Source organism: Trichomycterus rosablanca, chromosome 3, assembly GCF_030014385.1.
Source record: "Trichomycterus rosablanca isolate fTriRos1 chromosome 3, fTriRos1.hap1, whole genome shotgun sequence".
In the NCBI taxonomy this organism is placed as follows: Eukaryota; Metazoa; Chordata; class Actinopteri; order Siluriformes; family Trichomycteridae; genus Trichomycterus; species Trichomycterus rosablanca.
Window position 1 is genome coordinate 7761037 of NC_085990.1, and position 23543 is coordinate 7784579.

At 38.5% G+C, this 23543-nt stretch overlaps 1 protein-coding gene and 1 pseudogene across 1 annotated transcript; both read right to left on the reverse strand.

Moving 5' to 3' along the window:
* Positions 1–13: 13 nt before the first annotated feature.
* On the reverse strand, positions 14–10798 carry LOC134310858 (mannan-binding lectin serine protease 2-like; annotated as a pseudogene).
* LOC134310857 (calcium-dependent serine proteinase-like) lies at positions 10792–22501 on the reverse strand. Its single transcript, XM_062992573.1, has 11 exons — positions 22270–22501; positions 19842–20040; positions 18861–19041; positions 18580–18702; positions 18213–18397; positions 17718–17868; positions 16798–16913; positions 15822–15891; positions 13508–13639; positions 12542–12625; positions 10792–12455 (listed from the first exon to the last, which is right to left on the reverse strand). The coding sequence occupies exons 1-11, from the start codon at positions 22281–22283 to the stop codon at positions 11713–11715; spliced, it is 1998 nt and encodes a 665-aa protein (XP_062848643.1). The 5' UTR covers positions 22284–22501; the 3' UTR covers positions 10792–11712.
* Between the last annotated feature and the right edge of the window lie 1042 nt (positions 22502–23543).

The window sequence follows — 23543 nt, forward strand, 5'->3', positions numbered from 1 at the left end:
AAAGTCAGAGTGAAAGATTTATTTGATTTGGCTGAAGAAGAGTAAAGTTAAAGAGAGAGAAAATTTCCCGTAAATCAGGATTTTTATCATTTGTTTACTTAGTAAAGTTTAAACTACACAAACTTTCATAATCGATATTGAATTATAAAAACATTTTACAAACTATTGTTAATATGATTAAACATGCAGATGATGTCAAACATGAACTTCTAAGGAATGTGTATGTATTTCAGATTTGAATGGTGATGCTTCATTACCAAAAATGTATGGTACATTATTGGTCAAAAACAGACACAGATAAACAAACACAGATGATTAATGTGATAATATAGATTGTTCTATAATATCATTTAACTCTGTGCCATGGCCTCTTGATTCCTTATTACTGATTATGATTGATTGCAGCTGGTAACATCTCTGTGTTTATATAAAAAAGGCTAGTTTGATTGCACCCATGAAAAGTGCATTAAAATTTGTGGCATTTACCAGACGCTCTTATCCAGAGTGACTCACAGAAGTGCTTCCACATAAACGTTTCTCTACTCAAGTTCAGGTAGAAAACAGTCCAATGATACAAATTTGCTGAACAAAGGAATCGGTAGAAGACCTTTTTTTCTTTGGACACATGATATAGAAGACTAGTAAGTCTTCTTTCAAATCATCTTTCAAAATGGTGAGAGACTCAAATAAATGCTGGTTTAAACCCAATCACTGCTAAGTTGCCACTGATGGATTTTTGAGGAAGGTCCTTAACCTTCACTTGCATTGTATTTGATCAGAATTGTGAATTTCTTAGGATACAAGCGCCTGCTAAATGTCATAAGTGGAAATGTAATGGTCAGCGTAGCTCTTGTAATTATGCTGATAGAGCTGAGCATTAATTATTCTTCATCGTTTCTCTGATCCAGTCCAGGTAATTCTCCACTTTAGTGTAGTAGGCTTTATAATCTGTATTTCCACATATCTTAGGACCCCATGACACAATTCCCTTGAGTCGGTAAGGTGTGTTTAGAAACCCCTCCCCCACCATTGGAATGACCACTGGACCCCCATTGTCACCTTTACAGCTGTCCACGGATTCCTCATCATTTCCAGCACAAAACATGTTATCAGTGATCACCAGATCAGTTTTAAAACATGGACCTTCTGAATATTCCTTTATGTGTCCGTTTTGCAGATATCGACTCATCTGCCCCACTGCTACCCCTCCAAACCCTGAGACTGAACCCATCTTTCCTTCCATGACTGGGCCATTAGTTTTTTTCTCTGGGATACACACTGGTCTAAGCTTTTCACTGAGAGGTACCCGGAAGGACATTTTCACCAAAGCAATGTCATTATTAAAGTTTGGTTCTTTATAACCAGGATGAACTATGATCTTCTCAGTTTTCATTTTTATTTTGTTTGTGTCTTTGCCATCAACCATCCCTCCATAGAAGACCAGCTGTTGATGGTCTTTTATCACGTGAGCAGCTGTAAGGGCCCAGCGGTCATTAATTAGAGATGCACCTCCTCTATTTGGTGTTTTAACAAGGAGTTGCTTGTTATTTGCCCAAGTTCTGCGTTCTGTCCTCCAAAGACCCTTCCTCCTGCCGACGTTTCGTTAGTCACACCACAAACTGACAGAAGAAGATAAAGAGATATTTTAGAGGGAACCTTTACAGTATCGCTGTTTCATTAAGACAGATATGTTTGAACTTCTCACCTGGGACACACTGTGGTTCATTTAGGGAAAATGTCTGTCCATCTTCAGACACCCATTCACCTGTAGCATCACAGGTAAATTTAGCTGAAAAAGAAATATAAATTAATCAGTCGTACAGTCAAATAACTGGCAGCAGAATGGGTGGAGCTGAAAGTTCAAAGACTTGATTTTATTATTGGATACCGTCTTTCTAAAGAGACCGCTCATCAAATTTGTGTTTTGCTAACTTTGTCTAAGAGTATCAACAGTTTAAGCATAAAGCCAGACTAGCTGTCAGAATGAAGCTAACACGGTGTACAGAGTTCCAAACTGTCTTTAGAAGGAAGGTCAGTCTAAGCCTAGGTCAGCAAAAGAACTGTTCATCGGACCCTTCGCTGTTCAAGTTTCTGTGGCCAAGCAGTAGTACAAAAGCCTAAGAGTAATATGTACAAAATTTAGCTTCAGTGGTGTAAAATGCACCACCATTGGACTCTGGAGCAGAAGAACACATTCTCTAGAGTGACAAATCACACTCATTAATAAAAACAAGCATTGTGTAATTACTGGGGTGGTGCTGAAGGGATTACTCTGATGTAGATGTTTTAAATGGTTTGAGCTCTTTAGGATTTATTGTCATTCTTGACACCAACTTTGTGACAGATTGGGGAATTTCCTTCTCTGTTTCTGCATGAAGTAAGATCCACTAAGAACTCATTTTTTGAGTTTAGTTAAAAAAAACATTTATTAATTAACAATGACCATTTACAAAACTAAGATCTCAACCTTTACTCAACACCACTGAGATCAATTAGAAAAACAACCAAAAGCCAAGTCTTTCCTAAAGCAAATTTCCACAGTCAGGTTCTAGTGTTCCAAAAGAGTGAAGACTCTAATATAGCAGCAAGTTCATGTTCATGTACATGTTGCAGGATGAGACATTCGCGAAACTCATATGGATTTGATGTTCGAGTGTGGATTTACCGTTTCCAACAAGCTGGTAAAACTCTGAAGTGCATTTTACAGTAACATTCTGGTTGAATGAGGTAGATGGAAACATCTCAGTCAGCTCCATCAAATCAGCATCAGAAAATTCAGGAATCCCACAATCCACCGCTACAATAGACAAAATAGACATGGCTCATGCTTTTTATTCAAGTTTAATAGCATCATTATGTACAACATTATTACATTTGTGCTTTTTTACATTTATTATGTAATTTTGTCCTCTAAACTTTACAACTACATCTAGTACACTACACAATACCTGCTCCAACATTCAATTTTAAAAGGGATTGAAACTGATGTTGTGGCAAATTTGAGTGAAGCTGATATTATGTAAAACTATATTAATTCTGAAGTCACTGATCTTTGCACTTTGAGTCTGGTGAGGTTTATTGTAATAAACATATATAACCAGTCAGCTTTAGTGGTTCCACAAAGATTCATTGTTAGTCACTATTTAACTTTTCTATATTCTTTCTTTTGGCAGGTTAATATAGTGCTTTAGTATTTTCATGTATTTATATGTAAATAAACCAATGTGTCTCTGTAAACCAAAACCAGGTTGGTAGGTTTCTGTCGAACAGCTGTCAAAGATTGGATGTCTTGTAACGACTGTGGTTCTCAGAGGGACGTGGCTCATTTGAATTGTTGAAAATGTATCAGCCCATCTTCTCACAGACACTAGAGGTATGTGTGTCTAACCCCGGGGTGGTCTCACCTCACTGTTTACCTGTGAGCTTTGATCTTGATTTTTAAAATGCTTATCATTATACTCGGATAGTGAAGCATATATTTTAGATTTTAAACCAAATACTGCTGTATGTGCTAAAACTTATCTACAACTCCAGAGGAACTGTGCTCTTACAGTTGAGTGAAAACATAATAATTTATTCAGATTCTTTAATTTTTAGAAACACTTTTTACTTTGTTTTTGTAGCTCTTATATTCTGGTGGTGTGTTGCTGTGCTATTGTGTAAAATACAGCTCTTAATTCCTGAAAAGTTGAAGTTATAAAATATAATCATGCACTACGTATTTCAGTAAGGAGTAGGGAGCGTCACTTCATCACTATGCCGGAAGCTGGCTGGAACATTTACCCATTGTGTGCATTGCGGGTTAAGCTGGCCGGAGCGTTAGTGATGTCGAAATATATATATATATACTGTATGTCGGAATACAGCAACTTCAGACTCGACTCGTAAGACTTCATAACTTCATAAGAGAGGTTCATAACTTCATAACTCGTAAGACTTCATAAGACTCGTTTCAAATGACTTGGACTTGACTTGTGACTCGACTATATACAGTATATATATATATATATATATACAGTGTATCACAAAAGTGAGTACACCCCTCACATTTCTGCAAATATTTCATTATATCTTTTCATGGGACAACACTATAGACATGAAACTTGGATATAACTTAGAGTAGTCAGTGTACAGCTTGTATAGCAGTGTAGATTTACTGTCTTCTGAAAATAACTCAACACACAGCCATTAATGTCTAAATGGCTGGCAACATAAGTGAGTACACCCCACAGTGAACATGTCCAAATTGTGCCCAAAGTGTCAATATTTTGTGTGACCACCATTATTATCCAGCACTTCCTTAACCCTCCTGGGCATGGAATTCACCAGAGCTGCACAGGTTGCTACTGGAATCCTCTTCCACTCCTCCATGATGACATCACGGAGCTGGTGGATGTTAGACACCTTGAACTCCTCCACCTTCCACTTGAGGATGCGCCACAGGTGCTCAATTGGGTTTAGTCCATCACCTTTACCTTCAGCTTCCTCAGCAAGGCAGTTGTCATCTTGGAGGTTGTGTTTGGGGTCGTTATCCTGTTGGAAAACTGCCATGAGGCCCAGTTTTCGAAGGGAGGGGATCATGCTCTGTTTCAGAATGTCACAGTACATGTTGGAATTCATGTTTCCCTCAATGAACTGCAGCTCCCCAGTGCCAGCAACACTCATGCAGCCCAAGACCATGATGCTACCACCACCATGCTTGACTGTAGGCAAGATACAGTTGTCTTGGTACTTCTCACCAGGGCGCCGCCACACATGCTGGACACCATCTGAGCCAAACAAGTTTATCTTGGTCTCGTCAGACCACAGGGCATTCCAGTAATCCATGTTCTTGGACTGCTTGTCTTCAGCAAACTGTTTGCGGGCTTTCTTGTGTGTCAGCTTCCTTCTGGGATGACGACCATGCAGACCGAGTTGATGCAGTGTGCGGCGTATGGTCTGAGCACTGACAGGCTGACATCCCACATCTTCAACCTCTGCAGCAATGCTGGCAGCACTCATGTGTCTATTTTTTAAAGCCAACCTCTGGATATGACGCCGAACACGTGGACTCAACTTCTTTGGTCGACCCTGGCGAAGCCTGTTCCGAGTGGAACCTGTCCTGGAAAACCGCTGTATGACCTTGGCCACCATGCTGTAGCTCAGTTTCAGGGTGTTAGCAATCTTCTTATAGCCCAGGCCATCTTTGTGGAGAGCAACAATTCTATTTCTCACATCCTCAGAGAGTTCTTTGCCATGAGGTGCCATGTTAAATATCCAGTGGCCAGTATGAGAGAATTGTACCCAAAACACCAAATTTAACAGCCCTGCTCCCCATTTACACCTGGGACCTTGACACATAACACCAGTGAGGGACAACGACACATTTGGGCACAATTTGGACATGTTCACTGTGGGGTGTACTCACTTATGTTGCCAGCTATTTAGACATTAATGGCTGTGTGTTGAGTTATTTTCAGAAGACAGTAAATCTACACTGCTATTCAAGCTGTACACTGACTACTCTAAGTTATATCCAAGTTTCATGTCTATAGTGTTGTCCCATGAAAAGATATAATGAAATATTTGCAGAAATGTGAGGGGTGTACTCACTTTTGTGATACACTGTATATATATATATATATATATATATATATATATATATATATATATATATATATATATATGTATACTGTATATATATATACTGTATATATATATATATATATATATATATATATATATATATATATATATATACATACATATATATCTATAGTCGAGTCACGAGTCAAGTCCGAGTCATTTGAATTGAGTCCGAGTCAAGTCTAAAGTTGCTGTGTGTGCAACTTATGTGTGACTTGGATTTCGACATCTCTGAGTTGTATCAATATTAATATCACTATTATCTGTTATTATTGTTACTGTTGTTGTTGTTATTATTATAAATACTGATATCACTATTATCTGAGACCTGATTTAGTTCTGTGATAATGGTAGAACGTGCTCTGGGAAACATGGGCAGCAAAGCCTAATGAGATCAAGAGACCAAAGTACCAGTACCAGCAAAAGCAAAAGGATGGAGGAGCTGGTGCTTCCTTGTGGAAGTTGGATGCAAAGAATTTTGAGCAGAATCTCTATGGAAGATGCTAGGGCCCTTCCTTTGGAGTTGTGAGGGGAAGACCAAAAAAAATAATGAGGGTGATGACTGAAGCAGCTGAGAAGGCTTTACGCCAGGGGTATTCAACTAAAATTTAAAGAGGTCCAGTTAGAGAAACTTTATTGAAGCAAAGGTTCGGAATGTCTAACTATTTAGTGATATATATATATATATATATATATATATATATATATATATATATATATATATATATATATATATATATATATATATATATATATATTATATATAAGTAGCCTAGTAGTTGTATCAACATCTGCATGTAATCAATAACTGCCAAATAAAAATTTTTTTTATTTATTAGTATTTTTACGGCATGTTTTACACTTTTTGGTTACATTCATGACAGGAACGGTAGTTACTCATTACACAAGATTCATCAGTTCACAAGTTTATATCCAACACAGTCATGGACAATTTTGTATCTCCAATTCACCTCACTGCATGTCTTTGGAATTTGGGATGAAACCGGAGCACCAGAGGAAACCCGCGCGGACACGAGGAGAACATGCAATCGCCACACAGGTAGGACCCGGACTGCCCCACCTTATCAAACCTTTCTCTTATCAAAATCAGAGACATTTTTTAAAAATTGTGCTCCAGTGGGAAGAACAGAAACAAGTCCATTTCAGATTAAAGGCTCTGTTTTCCCTGTCCACCTTTTTTTTTTTGGAGAGCGCCATTTGTTCCTTATTTTTCTCTCCATTTCTGTCTCACTCGTCTTTTTCTCAACTTTCTCCGGCGCAGTCGTCTGCATCTCTTCCTTTGTTTTCTCTACGTTCGCTATCTTTCTTTTTCTCTCTACCGTCTTTTCACATGTAACTCGCCTCTAACTCTCTCATCAGTCTGCACTGTAGAGTTGCAGTGTTTACCGCCTGGAATGCACAGACTTGATTGGCTGAGTGGTGTCATGTGGGAACTCGTCTGTGCGTTTCCTCATCCACTAATCCGCTACTGCAAACACTACAAAAGCTACGCTGCTTAAAATAGAAGCGCCCCGTCAGGTTTTAAATCATAACCTTCTGTTTTGGCTGTAGGTCAGGGTCCGTATGGGACAGCTTCTGAGTCTGGACCCGGACCACGGTCCACCTGTTAGTGACCTCTGCTTTACGCTGACTCTGACATTAGAGGGTGGAAAGCACAGCAGTAACTTTGATCTGACAACCAGTGGAGCCAGATTAACTTCATCACCCTGCTGATGTGAAGGGGGTACAAGGTCAAAGGGTTAAAAGTCGAAACCCCTTATAAACACCAGTCCCCCGCTGGGGTGTGTAGTAATATCAGCAGAAATAACTTCTTCCTGTGAATCTTCAGCTGTGAAGAAGAAAACTTTCATACTGCAAGGTGTCCCACTTTTGTTTCCTGCTTACTGTTGGTTGTGTATCGAAGGCTAAATCCACGACTTTCTCCAGCTCCATCGGTGTGAAATTCCAGATCTACTAAATGAGAGTTAGTGGTTATGATGCCAGGACTTTTATCACCACAAAACTCTTTTGGTGTTTCACCCGGTACAGAAACCTGAGCACAAGAAAATAAAAAACTATAATTATTATCACAGTTCAAACAAAGGGTTATGTGCAGTATATGGTGAGTACAGTGTGCGGTTTGAGACGAGCCCAGAGTGGATTCAGCAGCTCTAATGGTTGGTACCTTAAGCCAGTGAAAGAGGCAAACTGGTTCCTGGTGTTGAATGTGCTCAATTTGGAAATTTTCAGAGAAGTTCAGCGTTATTTGGAATCCTGGTGGAACAGAGATGGTGTAAAGGCAGTTCTGGCCGAGGGGGGCACTGTTCGGATATCCGGGACTTGATAAACCTCCCTCCAGTTCCTTAAACACACCCCCACCACAGTCCACTGATAAAGAAAAGAGACACATCACCACAAAATAAAACCAGATCCTGATTATTCCAGTACAGAGATTTGCCAACTTCTCTCTCTGCTCTCTCGGCTTTTTCTTTTACTAACAACAAAAATGTGACCAACAACAAACTTCAAGTTTTAAGGTGCTAGTTGTGGGGCTCTTGTGAAGCCCATGACAATGTTTAACTGTGGACAGTGCCACCTGTGTCCCATCACTTTGGTTTTTTGAGATTCTTAGATATATTACCATTACAACAAATGTCCTCCAGTGTTGCTTTGTATTAACTTATCAAATAATATTATTATTTAATTTATAGAAATGTATAAAATCATTTAACTTTATGTAACCATAGTAACTGAAGCAAACACTCACAAACACAGGTGCGCTGGTCGCCCAGCAGGTGGTAACCATGGGAACAGGTGCACAGGTACGAGCCCAGAGAGTTGAGGCAGATCTGGGAGCAGCGAGAATCCGGATCCAAACTAGTAGATGAACATTCATCAATATCTGATGATATCAAATAAAAAGACAGAGCTCTGATTGGCTAAATTAAGTGCAGTGCGTTTTGATTGGCTAAATGAAGTGCTGTGAGTTCTGATTGGCAGTACCGATGGCCTGATATAAGGCAGAAAAGCCATGGTGATTTTCCGAATTCGTTTCATCAGTCACAAAAACCACCTGGAGACGGTTGCTTGGAGACACAATGTTCTTGTTGCCAGGATGATGAGGGTCGGTGGAATTCCTGCCACAGAACTTTCCCAAAATTTTCCTACTGTGAAGAACCTTAATGACAAGAGAAAGCATCATGCTCCTAAAGTTTGCTTACACCCTTTTTCCTACTCTGTCATATCACATTGACTGTGATCTAAGATAAGATAAGATAAGATAATCCTTTATTAGTCCCACATTGGGGAAATTCACAGTGTTGCAGCAGCGAAGGGACAGTAAAGCACTCAGTACAAAAAATAGACAATAAAAGTACAGTGTATAACAATAATAATAATAAAAAGTCTGAAAAAACTCTGAAAAAAACAAAATATTTACAAATAATTACAAATAATAATTGCACATGAGAAAAAATATTGCACATATTGCACATTGCACGTTGTAATAATTACACGGGGAGAAAGTTGCACATTGTTATGAATAATGAATGATTTAGAGTGTGTGTGTGATCTGTCTGGAGCAGTGCTGGTTATACAGTCTAACAGCAGCAGGAAGGAAGGACCTGCGGTACCGCTCCTTCCCACATTTGGGGTGGAGCAGCCTGTCACTGAAGGAGCTGCCCAGTGCTTCCAGAGTCTCATGGAATGGCTTTGGATCAGTAAATGAGAGATCTCATTACACCCCATGAAATATCTCAATTCTGAAATATATTTAGATTTTTTTTTTTCTGGTACAGGTTGGATTATGAACAATATTGCAAGAAACAAATGCTCTAATAAACACACATGTGACAAGGTGGTGGTTGTGGTGATCTCCCATAATGTATGATTTAATTTGATTATTTTTAATTTTTTAAAATAAGATTTAAAGCATTAAGCTGATGGTGCCGTGCATGAACGTTCTCCTGCAAAAAAATACAAATTAATGTATTTTTACATTAATTTGTTACCCATGTGTACAACTCTACTACACATTATATAAAATGAAATGATGTTTATAAAGCAGCACCAACCATGAGATAGTCATAGTAGCAGTTTACAGAGGGTTCGATATCCAGGTAATTAAAGCTGATCTGGAGCTGATAACCAGTTGGAACCTCTAGATCCCACTGCTTATGGAGATTAGCAGAATACGGGTTTGGATACAGTGGAGACTGAAGGTGTCCCTGCGTCTCCAAACTACCCACGCTAACACCAACATTTACAAACACAAACAGCACGCTGAAGATAAAACAGAGATTTAAATTAGAATTATGTTTATAATCAAAATATAACCAGTCTAAAAAAGGTTAGAACTCAAAACACATATGTTAACGCCCTAAGTTGCCGGCTCCTCTGTTGGCAACCTGATTTGTACTTAAAACCATGATGGGGACTCGAATAAGTCCAGCTAGTTCGCCCTGTACAATACAACATAATGTGCTGGCACATTAAGAACCAAATGCTCCTCTCAGGACGACTAGGTGGCCTGTCACAGCGGACTTGTGGAACTTTTGTGTTGTTTAGAAAAGTATTTTTTACTTGCTGACGACAACCTGATTTAAGATGTGTGGACTGTTCTAAAAAGTCAACCTTTAGTTGCACTGCCAAGAGTATTCAAAGATCCAACCAAAATTAGCAGCTTTTGCCATATTAAACACAAACACACACTAGAAACTTATTTTTAAAGAAAAAAAAAAAATCCCAACATGGAATTGAGTGTATGTAAACTTTTCTGTATTATGGCCACTGGGGGGCAGTAAAAAGAACATTAGCAGTATCACACTGGTGTCAGTATTAGCAGCCCCTGAACCTGTAAAACTGCACTCATGCTTAATACTCAGACTTCATTAAGTATGAACTGCACCTCATCGACTATCTTTTAATAAATTAATAAAAAAATATCTTCTGTAAATATAACGTAGCAGTATGCTAATGCTAATGAACCAACAGAAACACTACGAATCTTAACCATTCTTTATCAGAATTTAAGATTAAACTCCAACAAATCTGTAAAATAATCTGAACATTGGGATAATGTTTGATACTTACCTCAGGATTATCCCTGATCTAAGCATTGTTTTTTCCAGCTACCGAATGAGATAACAGAGGACTTGGGTTTCAAAGTCAGAGTGTAAATCAGATTTATTTAATTTGGCTGAAGAAGAGTAAAGTTAAAGAGAGAGAGAAGATTTCCCGTAAATCAGGATTTTTATCATTTGTTTACTTAGTAAAGTTTAAACTACACAAACTTTCCTAATCAATATTGAATGAAACTATTGTTTATATGATAAAACATACAGATGAGGTCAAATATGAACTTCTAAAGAATGTGCATGTATTTCAGATTTAAATGGTGATGCTTCTTTAGCAAAAAATGTATGCTACATTATTGGTCAAAAACAGACACAGATAAACAAACAAATGATTAATGTGATGGTATAGAAAGTTTTATAATATCATTTAACTCTGTGCCATGGCCTCCTGATTCCTTATTACTGTTTATGATTGATTGCAGCTGGTAACATCTCGTGTTTGTATAAAAAAGGCTAGTTTGACTGCACCCTATAAAAAGTGCATTAACATTTTGGCATTTACCAGACGCTCTTATCCAGAGTGACTCACAGAAGTGCTTCCACATAAACATTTCTCTACTCAAGTTCAGGTAGAAAACAGTTCAATGATACAAATTTGCTGAACAAAGGAATTGGTAGACCCTTTTTTTTCTTTGGACAGATGATATAGAAGATTAGTAAGTGCATGTTAGCTCTCAGCTTATGTGCTTTGTAAAGAGCGGGGTCTTTAATCATCTTTCAAAATGGTGAGAGACTCAGATGTTCGAACAGACAGAGAAAAGCATCTTGCTGGTTTAAACCCAATCACTGCTAAGTTGCCACTGATAGATCCTTGAGCAAGGCCCTTAACCCTCACTTGCATTGTATTTGATCACAATTGTGAATTTCTTAGGATAAAAGCACCTGCTAAATGTCATAAGTGGAAATGTAATGGTCAGCATAGCTCTTGTAATCATGCTGATAGAGCTGAGCATTAATTATTCTTCATCGTTTCTCTGATCCAGTCCAGGTAATTCTCCACTTTAGTGTAGTAGCCTTTATAATCTTTATTTCCACATATCTTAGGACCCCATGACACAATTCCCTTGAGTCGGTAAGGTGTGTTTAGAAACCCCTCCCCCACCATTGGAATGACCACTGGACCCCCACTGTCACCTTTACAGCTGTCCACGGATTCTTCATAATTTCCAGCACAAAACATGTTATCAGTGATCACCAGATCAGTTTTAAAACATGGACCTTCTGAATATTCCTTTATGTGTCCGTATAGCAGATATTGACTTATCTGCCCCACTGCCACCCCTCCAAACCCTGAGACTGTGCCCATCTGTCCTTCCATGACTGGGCCATTAGTTTTTTTGTCTGGGAGACACACAGGTCTAAGCTTTTCACTGAGCGGTACCCGGGAGGACATTTTCACCAAGGCAATGTCATTATTAAAGTTTGGTTCTTTATAACCAGGATGAATAATGATCTTCTCAGTTTTCATTTCAATTTTGTTTGTGTCTTGGCCATCAACCATCCCTCCATAGAAGACCAGCTGTTGATGGTCTTTTATCACGTGAGCAGCTGTAAGGGCCCAGCGGTCATTAATTAGAGATGCACCTCCTCTGTTTGGTTTTCTAACAAGTAGTTGCCATGGTATTTGCCCAAGTTCTGCTTTCTGTCCTCCAAAGACCCTTCCTCCTGCAGATGTTTCATTAGTCACACCACAAACTGACAGAAGAAGATAAAGAGATATTTTAGAGGGCACCTTTACAGTATCGCTGTTTCATTAAGACAGATATGTTTGAATTTCTCACCTGGGACACACTGTGGTTCATTTAGGGAAAATGTCTGTCCATCTTCAGACACCCATTCACCTGTAGCATCACAGGTAAATTTAGCTGAAACAGAAATAGAAAGGAATTAATCAGTCGTACAGTCAAATAACTGGCAGCAGAATGGGTGGAGCTGAAAGCTCAAAGACTTGATTTTATTATTGGATACCGTCTTTCTAAAGAGACCGCTCATCAAATGTGTGTTTTGCTAACTTTGTCTAAGAGTATCAACAGTTCAAGCAGTAAGCCAGACTAGCTGTCAGAATGAAGCTAACACGGTGTACAGAGTTCCAAACTGTCTTTGGAAGGAAGGTCAGTCTAAACCTAGGTCAGCAAAAGAACTGTTCATCAGACCCTTCGCTGTTCAAGTTTCTGTGGCCAAGCAGTAGTACAAAAGCCTAAGAGTAATATGTACAAAATATAGCTTCAGTGGTGTAAAATGCACCACCATTGGACTCTGGAGCAGAAGAACACATTCTCCAGAGTGACAAATCACACTCATTAATAAAAACAAGCATTGTGTAATTACTGGGGTGGTGCTGAAGGGATTACTCTGATGTAGATGTTTTAAATGGTTTGAGCTCTTTAGGATTCATTGTCATTCTTGACACCAACTTTGTGACAGATTGGGGAATTTCCTTCTCTGTTTCTGCATGAAGTAAGATCCACTAAGAAATCATTTTTTGAGTTTAGTTTAAAAAAAAACATTTATTAATTAACAATGACCATTTACAAAACTAAGATCTCAACCTTTACTCAACACCACTGAGATCAATTAGAAAAACAACCGAAAGCCAAGTCTTTCCTAAAGCAAATTTCCACAGTCAGGTTCTAGTGTTCCAAAAGAGTGAAGACTCTAATATAGCAGCAAATCCATGTTCATGCACATGTTGCAGGATGAGACATTCGTGAAACTCATGTGGATTTGATGTTCAAGTGTGGATTTACCGTTTCCAACAAGCTGGTAAAACTCTGAAGTGCATTTTACAGTAACATTCTGGCTGAATGAGGTAGATGGAAACATCTCAGTCAGCACCCTCAAATCAGCTTTGGAAAATTCAGGATTCCCACAATCCACCGCTACATAGACAAAATAGACAAAGAAATGGCTCATGCCTTTTATTCAAGTCTAATAGCATCATTATGTACAACATTATTACATTTGTGCTTTTTTACATTATGCTGGGTCAAAATATACAGACACCATCATGATGGTTCATGTGTTGGTGTACAATTCATCATTACTGGTTATGTATGATTTTAGCTGCTGGCTTTTCTGTGTCTACATACACAGGGCTAGTTTGACTAAACTTAATAAACAGTACATGGATCAGTGGGTTCTTAACAGACACAATTGCCTGTGTCTCAGGAAGGGAAGTCTGAACAGGAATTCACCTCACTGCCACTGCATCAGCGCCTCTTACCGTCTGCTGGAGACACTGGAACTGTCTACTGTCCAACAAAGCTGCTGTGAAGAAGGTCCACGGTGATTAAAAGCTTGCTTGACTGTAAGCATGAGGTGACAGTTTGAGCCACTGCTCCATGTACCTTTTGATGGTTGCTGTCAAAATCAGCAGCTGTAGTCAATCGTAATCAGTAATGAGGAATCAAGAGGTCAAAGTTCGATAAGTGGTTCTAAGCCCACCTCTTTAGAACTTTGTCCCTTTATCAAAGGATTACGGTTAGAAATTTGCAGATGATCAACTGCATATTGAGGTCACCAAATCTCTAAATGTACTCTTACATTCAGATACCAACACACTGTTTTGAGAGCATGCTAGAAGAAAACCTTTTCTTGCATCTAACCACAGCATGCACAGTGACTTGGTTAGATATGGTTAGATGAGACTTAAATAGAGCTTTTATGACAAAACCTTTAAAAAAAACAAAATCCTGCTGTTATGTGTGCTAAATGGTCCATAACATTTTGGTACTGTTTTATCTCTTCCAGACCTTGTCAGGGGTCCATGGCTTTATGGACTAAAGTACCAGGAGAGCCACCTGGGTGGATTTTTTTTTTTTATTCCATTAAGCATTAGAGTAGAACATTAAGTGCTGTTATGTTGCCAGTTGAAGACTGTACAAACTAAATGCAAAGGTGCAAACAACTGTGACACGTGTGTGATTTTTTTTTTATTGAAAAAAGATTTTCTATGAACATTCTTTGTGTTAATTTACGAAAGCGTATTGCTACGGAAGCGTATTGCACAGATAAAAAAAATACCGTCAGTATGTCGTTATAATGAGTAAAGGATGTCGTTAAAACGAGAAAATGATGTCGTTATAACGAAAAAAGTTCATTACCTTAAATGCTGCATAGCTGATGGAAGCGTCTCTGCTGATGGAGAGACAGTTTGCACACATGCATGATGCTGTAGCTTGTGTAACCTTACAGCTCGACATGCTGATCAAGATTCTCCTTTAGGAGCATCAATGTCTAAACTTAGTTCAATATTCAACATCTGTCTGACATTCGGCATTCCGATCTAAATAAGTCCTTGAAAAAACACCTGAGACCCACTTATTTTATGATTTCTTACACGAATGAAAATAGACAACATACTACAAAAACAAGTTTATGTTAATTTTAAGATGACATCTATTTATCTAAAGAAAGGTTATAATGAAACCGTTTATCAAGCTCCCACTTCATCTAATGAGTTAGGGACCGTCATAAAACTAACTGAGAAATGTAGGAAACATGCACTAATCCAGACTAATAAATCCATTTAAATCTTGTATGATTTGTATTTTTGGAAATATTATTTGTATATTCGAAATATACATTTATTACAGATTTATTGATCTTTATTTAAATATTATGTAAAATAGTCTGGATAAGTGCTGAGTAAATTTTTCCTAAGTTTCTCAGTTAGTTTTATGACGGTCTCTAACTCATTACTAGCACTTCTGTCAGCTATGCAGCATCTGAGGTAATGAACTTTTCTCGTTATAACGACATCACTTTCTCGTTTTAACGACATCTTTTCTCGTTATAATGACATCCTTTTCTCGTTTTAATGACATATTTTCTCGTTATAACGACATCCTTTCTCATTATAACGACATTTTTTCTTGTTATAATGACATACGTACTTTCTCGTTATAACGACATCCCTTTCTCGTTATAACGACATACTGACGGTATTTTATTTTATCTGGCAGCAATACGCTTCCGTATTAATTAACCAAAAACACTTAAAAATATATATATATATAATTTTTTAACAATAATGGTGGATGTTTTTGATATGTCACTTACGTTCACAGAAATGTATGGTATCCCATTTCCCGTCTGATTGACACGTGGACTCGAATATTTTCTTATCAGGCTGTGAAAAGAACAACAAACATGCTGAAGAAAATGACTACAGGTGCTTTTGTAAAACTCATCACTGGCCCTTTTCAACTCTTTCCTGCTGACCATGCTTCCTCTGAGATGCTCTTTTATCTGCAACTTATGTAAAGCTGTAGTGCAGTTGAACATGTTTGGAGGAGAGCACTAACTGCTCTGTTCTGTCTGTGCGAGCTTCATACAGCCTGCAGTCAGTTTGGTTAGTGAAGATGTTTGCACATATTAAAGATATAAAACCAATATTCCACACACTGGCATTCAGACTATACTCTTTGTTGAAGTCCCACCCCGATTGGTACATAGTGGTGGAGACAGATAAGTCTCACGATTCAGTGTTTAGATTTAAGCATTGGTTCCTGGTGTAATATCCACTCAGCCATGGGCGATATGGCATGAAATCTTGTACAGTGTTGACTACAGCTGGCAAATGTGCTCATATAAATAGGGCTAAGACTGCACCTACTAGAAGCTCTGTAAAGATCTCAGCAAGGTGGTGATGATGGTGGCTTTATACTTTGATTTTGTTTTTCAGGTGAACTGCATTGTACAGGATAACAAAGAAGGAACCCGAATGGGTGCTCCAGCAGGACAGTGAGCCAAAACAAACATCAGAACTGGTTTTAAAATGAATTAATTTGCCTTAGATGAAGCTTTTGAAATAGCCTTAACAAAGTGTTACACATGTTCATGAACAAGTTGAAAATCTGATGTAAAAATCTGATATATATATACTGTATATATACAGTATATATAACATTCTTCATTTGTGCAAATGAAGAATGTTAGCAGTAAGCTAGCAGGGCTATTTTATGGCAAAAGGGCATAGAGATGATTGATCAAAATGAAATTAAATAAATTTCAACTTGTTCCTCTAAATACTTACAGGGTTCCAAATATGTCCAGTCACACACTGCACTGTCACCACGTCTCCCACTTCATATCGATCTTTCGGTGGAACCACAAAAGCCTTCTGTGTCACTTTCCTAGTACATTCCATCACTAAAAAGTATTTCATACAAAAATCAATCAAACAACATATACTTTTATGTTAAGTTTACATACAGTCATAAAAAAGATTTTATAACAGTTTTGGGATTTCAAAAATTTTTGCAATTGTTCTTTTCTGTGACTGAATGGCTGAAAAACATGCGTCTTTGGCCAAAAAATATACAAACAGTACCATTGCCACCGTAAAGCCTGGCACAGCTGTAATTTAGCCATTCCAAAACCAATCTTCATTTGTTTTAAGTCATTTTTCTGCTGAATATAGGGCTTGCTTGATTGCGGACAGTGAGGTTTGTGTTCCAGCAGCTTCTAATTTCTAGAAAATCTGTTTGTTTTGATTGTTTTTAGATAACATTCAAAGTCTTTAAAGCATAAGGCGACACTTTAAGTTTTTATTCCAACCTTGACCAAGAGACGACTGTTCAGTGTAATGTGGACAACAGTTTTACAGACACTCTTGTGGCCCAAAGTTGCATAGAAATTGCACAAAATAGTTCTTCAGTCAAACTAGACCTACTTATATAGACATAGAGAAGTCCCCAAATGTGGTCACCAGGTTGACTAAATAAATTATAAATGAGTTGTTTTATGTATGTTTTTGACAATATTGTGTAGGAAATTTTCTATACAGTTAAATAGAATTAATTTATATATTTTTTTCTTGTTTTAATAAAAATGTGTTCTAATTATTCAGTCACAGAAAGCACTGAAATCCCAAAGCATACATCATACATCACATCAGAGTGACTTTGAGTGTAGAAACATGAACATTGAGCATGATGATGGTGGTGGAGCTACATTTTGGTTTGTAGACGAGCGTGAAGCCTTGGTTTGCTTTATCATTTTGATCCGAATGAAAGATAACTTCAACATGTTGTGCAGAGGTGATGATCTCAGGCGGTGCTTTATTGCCACAATACGGCCCAAAGTCCTCAGACTCCGTCTTAATCTTAAAGAGAAAAGAAAATACAGACAGAAGTGTAGTTAAAGATGATTGTGAGGAGAGGTTTGTTAACACAGTGGTACATCAATTGGCTATTTAAATAGACATCTAAAAGAATCTTACACAATATTAATAATGAAAGCACACTATAAAGCCACAGTGCAAACACCAAATATAAATTATTCCTCTAAATTATTTACACTGGAATTATTTTACAGATAGTATGCTAGCAAAAGTTCCATTCTTACAAAATCTTTCGTCCAGTAATGACAACATTATCATCATTATGATATTTCCAAATAGTTCTACTTACTACTTACTAATAGAAATTAAATAAAAGTTAAACACACCATCACATAGTCTCTGCAACCTCCATTTCTGCTTTCCACATCGAAAACTCCAGTAAATGTAAACACAATTTGATTTCCTTCATCCACAGAAAGCTTGAAAGAACAATCAGCATTCTCAAAATATGGTCCAGGACTTCCAGGTAATGTCAGTACCCCCTCTCCAAAACGTTCTTCTGTACAGTTCGCTGAGGGGAAAAAAGATCAGAAATGAAAATCACATCATGACTAGGACAGAATTTCGAGGCAGGCTTGGGGAAGGTTTGGAAGAGCTTGAATCCACAGCTGGTCTATTTATTAGTCTTTTATTAAAAGCTGTGACAGCAGTGTGGAACAGCGTGTGTTAGATTTAGGAGATGTGTGTTGGTACCACGGCATGTATGTTGATCTTTGTCGAGGAAGTATCCTGGTTTGCAGGAGCAGCTGTACCCTCCCATGTGATTATGGCAGAAATGAGAACATTCAATATCGTTCTCCCAGCACTCATCCACATCTGAGAGCAGAAATCAGATACCAAAAACAAGAAATGATGACCAGGGAGAGCTAGATAAAATTTAATTATTACACAAATATTGATCATCAAAATATTATGGAATTATTTGGCAGCAAATGTGCAAGCAAAAGTTCCATTTATGTGGCTCTGTTTACTACCATGTATGGTGTAGAAAGCTCTAAATCCAGTGTGTCTCTCTGTGTTGGAGTAATCAGACTGAAAGGACAGAGACACACAGCCTCCAGAGGACGACTGTAAAGATGGATTAATCGATGATTGCAGGTGTTCCATCGTCATTCTGCCACATAAATTAAAGGTGGGCACGCTGTCAACAAAAACCTGTAAAAGGAACAAATGACAGAAAAACACAAATAATAAACAGACAGAGATGGTGAACAGCTTTGCCAGCTTAATATAGATTTCTATTTAGCATGACCTGCTTAACCAAGATGTCGAGATGAGTGGCACCAAGCAGTCTAAACAAAGAGGCATTCTCAGAGTCACTGATTGTTTGTTTATTAGGATTTTTACGTCATGTTTTACACTTTGGTTACACACATGACAGGAACGGTAGTTACTCGTTACACAAGGTTCATCAGTTCACAAGGTTATATCCAACACAGTCTTGGACAATTTTGTATCTCCAATTCACCTCACTTGCATGTTTTTGGACTGTGGGAGGGAACCGGAGCAGCCGGAGGAAACCCACATGAACACGGGAAGAACCTGCAAACTCCACACAGAAAGGACCCAGACCGCCCCATCTGGGGATCGAACCCAGGACCTTCTTGCTGTGAGGCGACAGTGCTACCCACTAAGCCACCGTGCTGAATGTAGTGAAAAACATCCATCAGTACTGTAGATACATGAGGAACGTTCTTCACATTCAGAGTCAGGATGTTTTCCTGTGTGTAAGCTCATTCAGATTATTAACATTACCTCCAGGATGCAGGACACATTATTCACATTTTCATGTTATAAATCCTCAGTTTTATTTAGACTGTCAAAGTCATTTACAGGTTGTTCAAAATACAGCACAAGAAATTCTCACATGAATTTGATTGAAGAGCAGATAAGCTTTAAGATCTACACATATAAAAACAGAAATATACATATTTTTATCACACACACACACACACCTTGAGTGCATCATTCTCACAATCAATGCTGTCCTCCATGTCTAGGTGCAGCAGGGTGAGGGAGAGGGCGTGGCCGGGCGGGGCACAGCGCCTCCATGTTATATTAGTGTCGATTTCATACCCTTGTGGGTAACCTGGAGACTGAATCCATCCAGAAAGAGAAAGCGACTCAGATAGACTTACAAACAGCAAACAAACACTGAGAGAGAATGAGAGTAAGAGAGAGTATTACTGTATTTTATATTGTTGTTACTATTTGCACTATATATATACATACACATACTGATCAGCCATTACATTAAAACCAAATCCTTTATCAGCTCCCCTTACCATATAGAAGCACTTTGTAGTTCTACAATTACTGACTGTAGTCCATCCGTTTCTCTACATACTTTTTTAGCCTGTTTTCACCCTGTCCTTCAATGGTCAGGACCCCCACCCCACAGGACCACCACAAAGCAGAAATTATTTAGGTGGTAGATGATTCTCAGCACTGCAGTGAGTGGATCAGACACAGCAGCGCTGCTAAAGTTTTTAAATACCGTGTCTACTCACTGTCCACTCTATTAAACACTCCTACCTAGTTGGTCCACCTTGTAGATGTGAAGTCAGAGACGATCGCTCATCTATTGCTGCTGTTTGAGTTGGTCATCCTCTAGACCAGGGGTGTCAAACTCACGGCCCGCGGGCCAGATCCGGCCCGCCACGTCATTTTATGTGGCCTGCGAGAGCTTAAACGACTGTACGATTGTTGTGATGGTTCGAGTCGTTACAGAGACGCGCTTATAATTTAACGGGAGTCCTGCGCCTTTAAGAGACAACGTGACATCGTAGTCATGGCAACTAACTTTAACCTTCGCTAAGAAGCCATGTGACTTTTACGGCAAAGAGAACGCTGGGTAGCGTAGTCAGTAATGTAAACAATAATAAATAAATACAGATAATTATCTTTCAGTATAATACCAAAGCATCGTCTGTAAGTAGTGGCGTTTATATTCTCAGTTGTTAGTAAATGTTTAGTGAGTATATCACAGCGTTTTAGTTACAAATTTACCGTAATTAAATACTGTTGTTACGTTACTATAGCAATTAGTATCTTTACACAAAATGCTAACTCGTTAGCGCTATTTTACGTTTGGTTAAAGCTCATATTGTACCAGATGTAACACTTGACTACAGCTGTGTGCCTTTACTGTATTAAGTTCTTTATTGTTTTTATTGTTTGTATTTTTACTTCATTTTGATGCACACAGTGTATCACACAGCTGGCGAGCAAATAAAACCGACTGTATTCTGAAGAGATCTGTCTGTCTGTCTGTCTAGCTGGGAAAGGGGGATAAACTATTAGTAAGGGCAGAATGATTGTCTTAAAAATACACTGTAAAATCCTAAACAAACTGCATCTTTCAAAATGCAGGCTGATTTTGTGACCTGCAAAGTGACACAGCCCGCCAGTAGATGATGTTAAGAAATATTTACACATAATCCCAAAATGTACAAGAAGATAAGTAAGAAAATTAAGCAGAAGGAGGAAATTTAATGAAAATGAAAACAAGTTTGTGCTTCAGGAAGAGAAAACGGTGCGTCTCTTGTGTTATGAGGCCGTGTCTGTGGTAAAGTAGGACAATATAAATGCAGAATTTAGCCTCCAAGAAAAACAACAGACTGCAATCACAGCAGAATGCGTTACAATCGGCCCTTTGAGGGCCACAATAATGCTGATGTGGCCCTCGGCGAAAATGAGTTTGACACCCCTGCTCTAGACCTTCATCAACGCTGCTGTGTCTGATCCACTCATACCAGCACAACACACACTAACACACCACCACCATGTCAGTGTCACTGCAGTGCTGAGAATCACCCTGCTCTGTGGTGGTCCTGTGGGGGTCCTGACCATTGAAGAACAGCATGAAAGGGGGCTAACAAAGCATGCAGAGAAACAGATGGACCACAGTCAGTAATTGTAGAACTACAAAGTGCTTCTATATTTGACACTGAAAAAATGACCAAATCATCTGTCTGCACCATTTTCAATTCCAGATCTAGACTTTCTAAAACCTCATATAAGTAAAAGTCAGATTCTGTTTTCTAAAGTTTAATGTCGGTTTGAATCTTCTCTATCTGGGCAGCTGCCCAGGTAGGTGGTGGGCAGCAAGGCACCTCATAAGGTTTGGAGACAGACCCATTAACATTAACGTGCATCTAACTGAATGCATAACTAAATGCTAATAAGCTAGTTACACATTCCCAGGTTTGTCATCAGTTCAGTCTCTAGTATACTAAAAGTATTTTAACAAAAATTATTTTATAATATTTAAACAAAATGTAAACAAAAGATTGCTTTCAATTTCAAACCATTTATCGCAGAAAAATATAAACTAAAAAACTAATGGATAAAAATAAAACACAAAATACTGATTTCACTCACCAGTATTTAATCATGGTGACGCCCGACAGCCACTCATCAGTTCCTCAATGTATTAAACACACACACACACAAAGTTCCTATAAATGAACCTTGCACACAGACGAAAATCTTGTTTGTTTTGGCTGTCAGTCATCCCAATGCTTTAGTAAATTCTGCTTTTCTTTCCCTTAACAGCACAAATTGACACAAATTCCCAAAAGCACACTCAAAAATATTGTAGAAAGCCAGATGAGAACCACACTGAGATCAATGTATCATGTTGTTTTACATTGTTTTTATGTCACTGACCTCCAGAAAATTGGCCTTTGATCCTTAGTGACACAGATTTGCCATAACGTTCCAATACTCTACGACGCAAGTCTGGTTATGCCAAGTTCACACTACACGACTTTCCAAGTCATCAGGTCGCTGTACAGTTCACACTACATGACTGAATCTCTTGTAATCGGGAGTCTTTCAAGTCAGTGTGTATTTCACACTACACGACTGATAGAGGGGGTTCACACTACATGAGCTGTCACCAACTGGAATCGCAGGCGTGCCTCTCTGGTCTCCCAAACTACGTTTTGTCATGAAAACAAACACGAGAAGTGACAAGGGGTTTAATGATACCACGTCCAAAAATGCACGTCAACAAGTAGCAAGCGATCAAAGTTTGTGCTTATGAGCAGCGTAGAAGCAAAGAGGAAAAATAAATGAATCTGAGTGGATTTTGCTTGGATTGTTCTATAATGAGTTGGAGGTTAATAAATATTTTTTGCAAAGCAGCATTGGGGTTATGTTTTATCGAGAACGATTAGGTCAGAAATACTGTAAAACGTGTGTGTGCGTACTGATGTATTATGATATAAACTATATTATGCCCCTGTCCCACCTTTTTACAACTTCTTCCCTGCGTTTCCCCTCACACCGTATCTTATGTTCTCATTTGCTGTTCGACATAAAACTGATTGCCAGTCGGGCAACTCCGATCAGATATCTGACATGCTAGAAATCTCGCTTTGGTCACCGAGTGCTTGGCGAGTGCAAGCCGCTCGGATTAAGTTGTTGGGTAGTTCACACATAGCGATCGAGAGCCGAGTTTTGATCGCCAAGCAAACGCCGAGTTGCTCCCGAGCCGGCAAATCTAGCGCCAACCAGATGCCGAGCGAAAATCAGGGCAAAAATCGTGTAGTGTGAACTAGGCTACAAAAACTTGGATTTTCAAATTCTTTTTTTATCTGTATTCAATAAAATGACAAAACACATCAGGGTTTATTGTTTTGGGTTTTTTT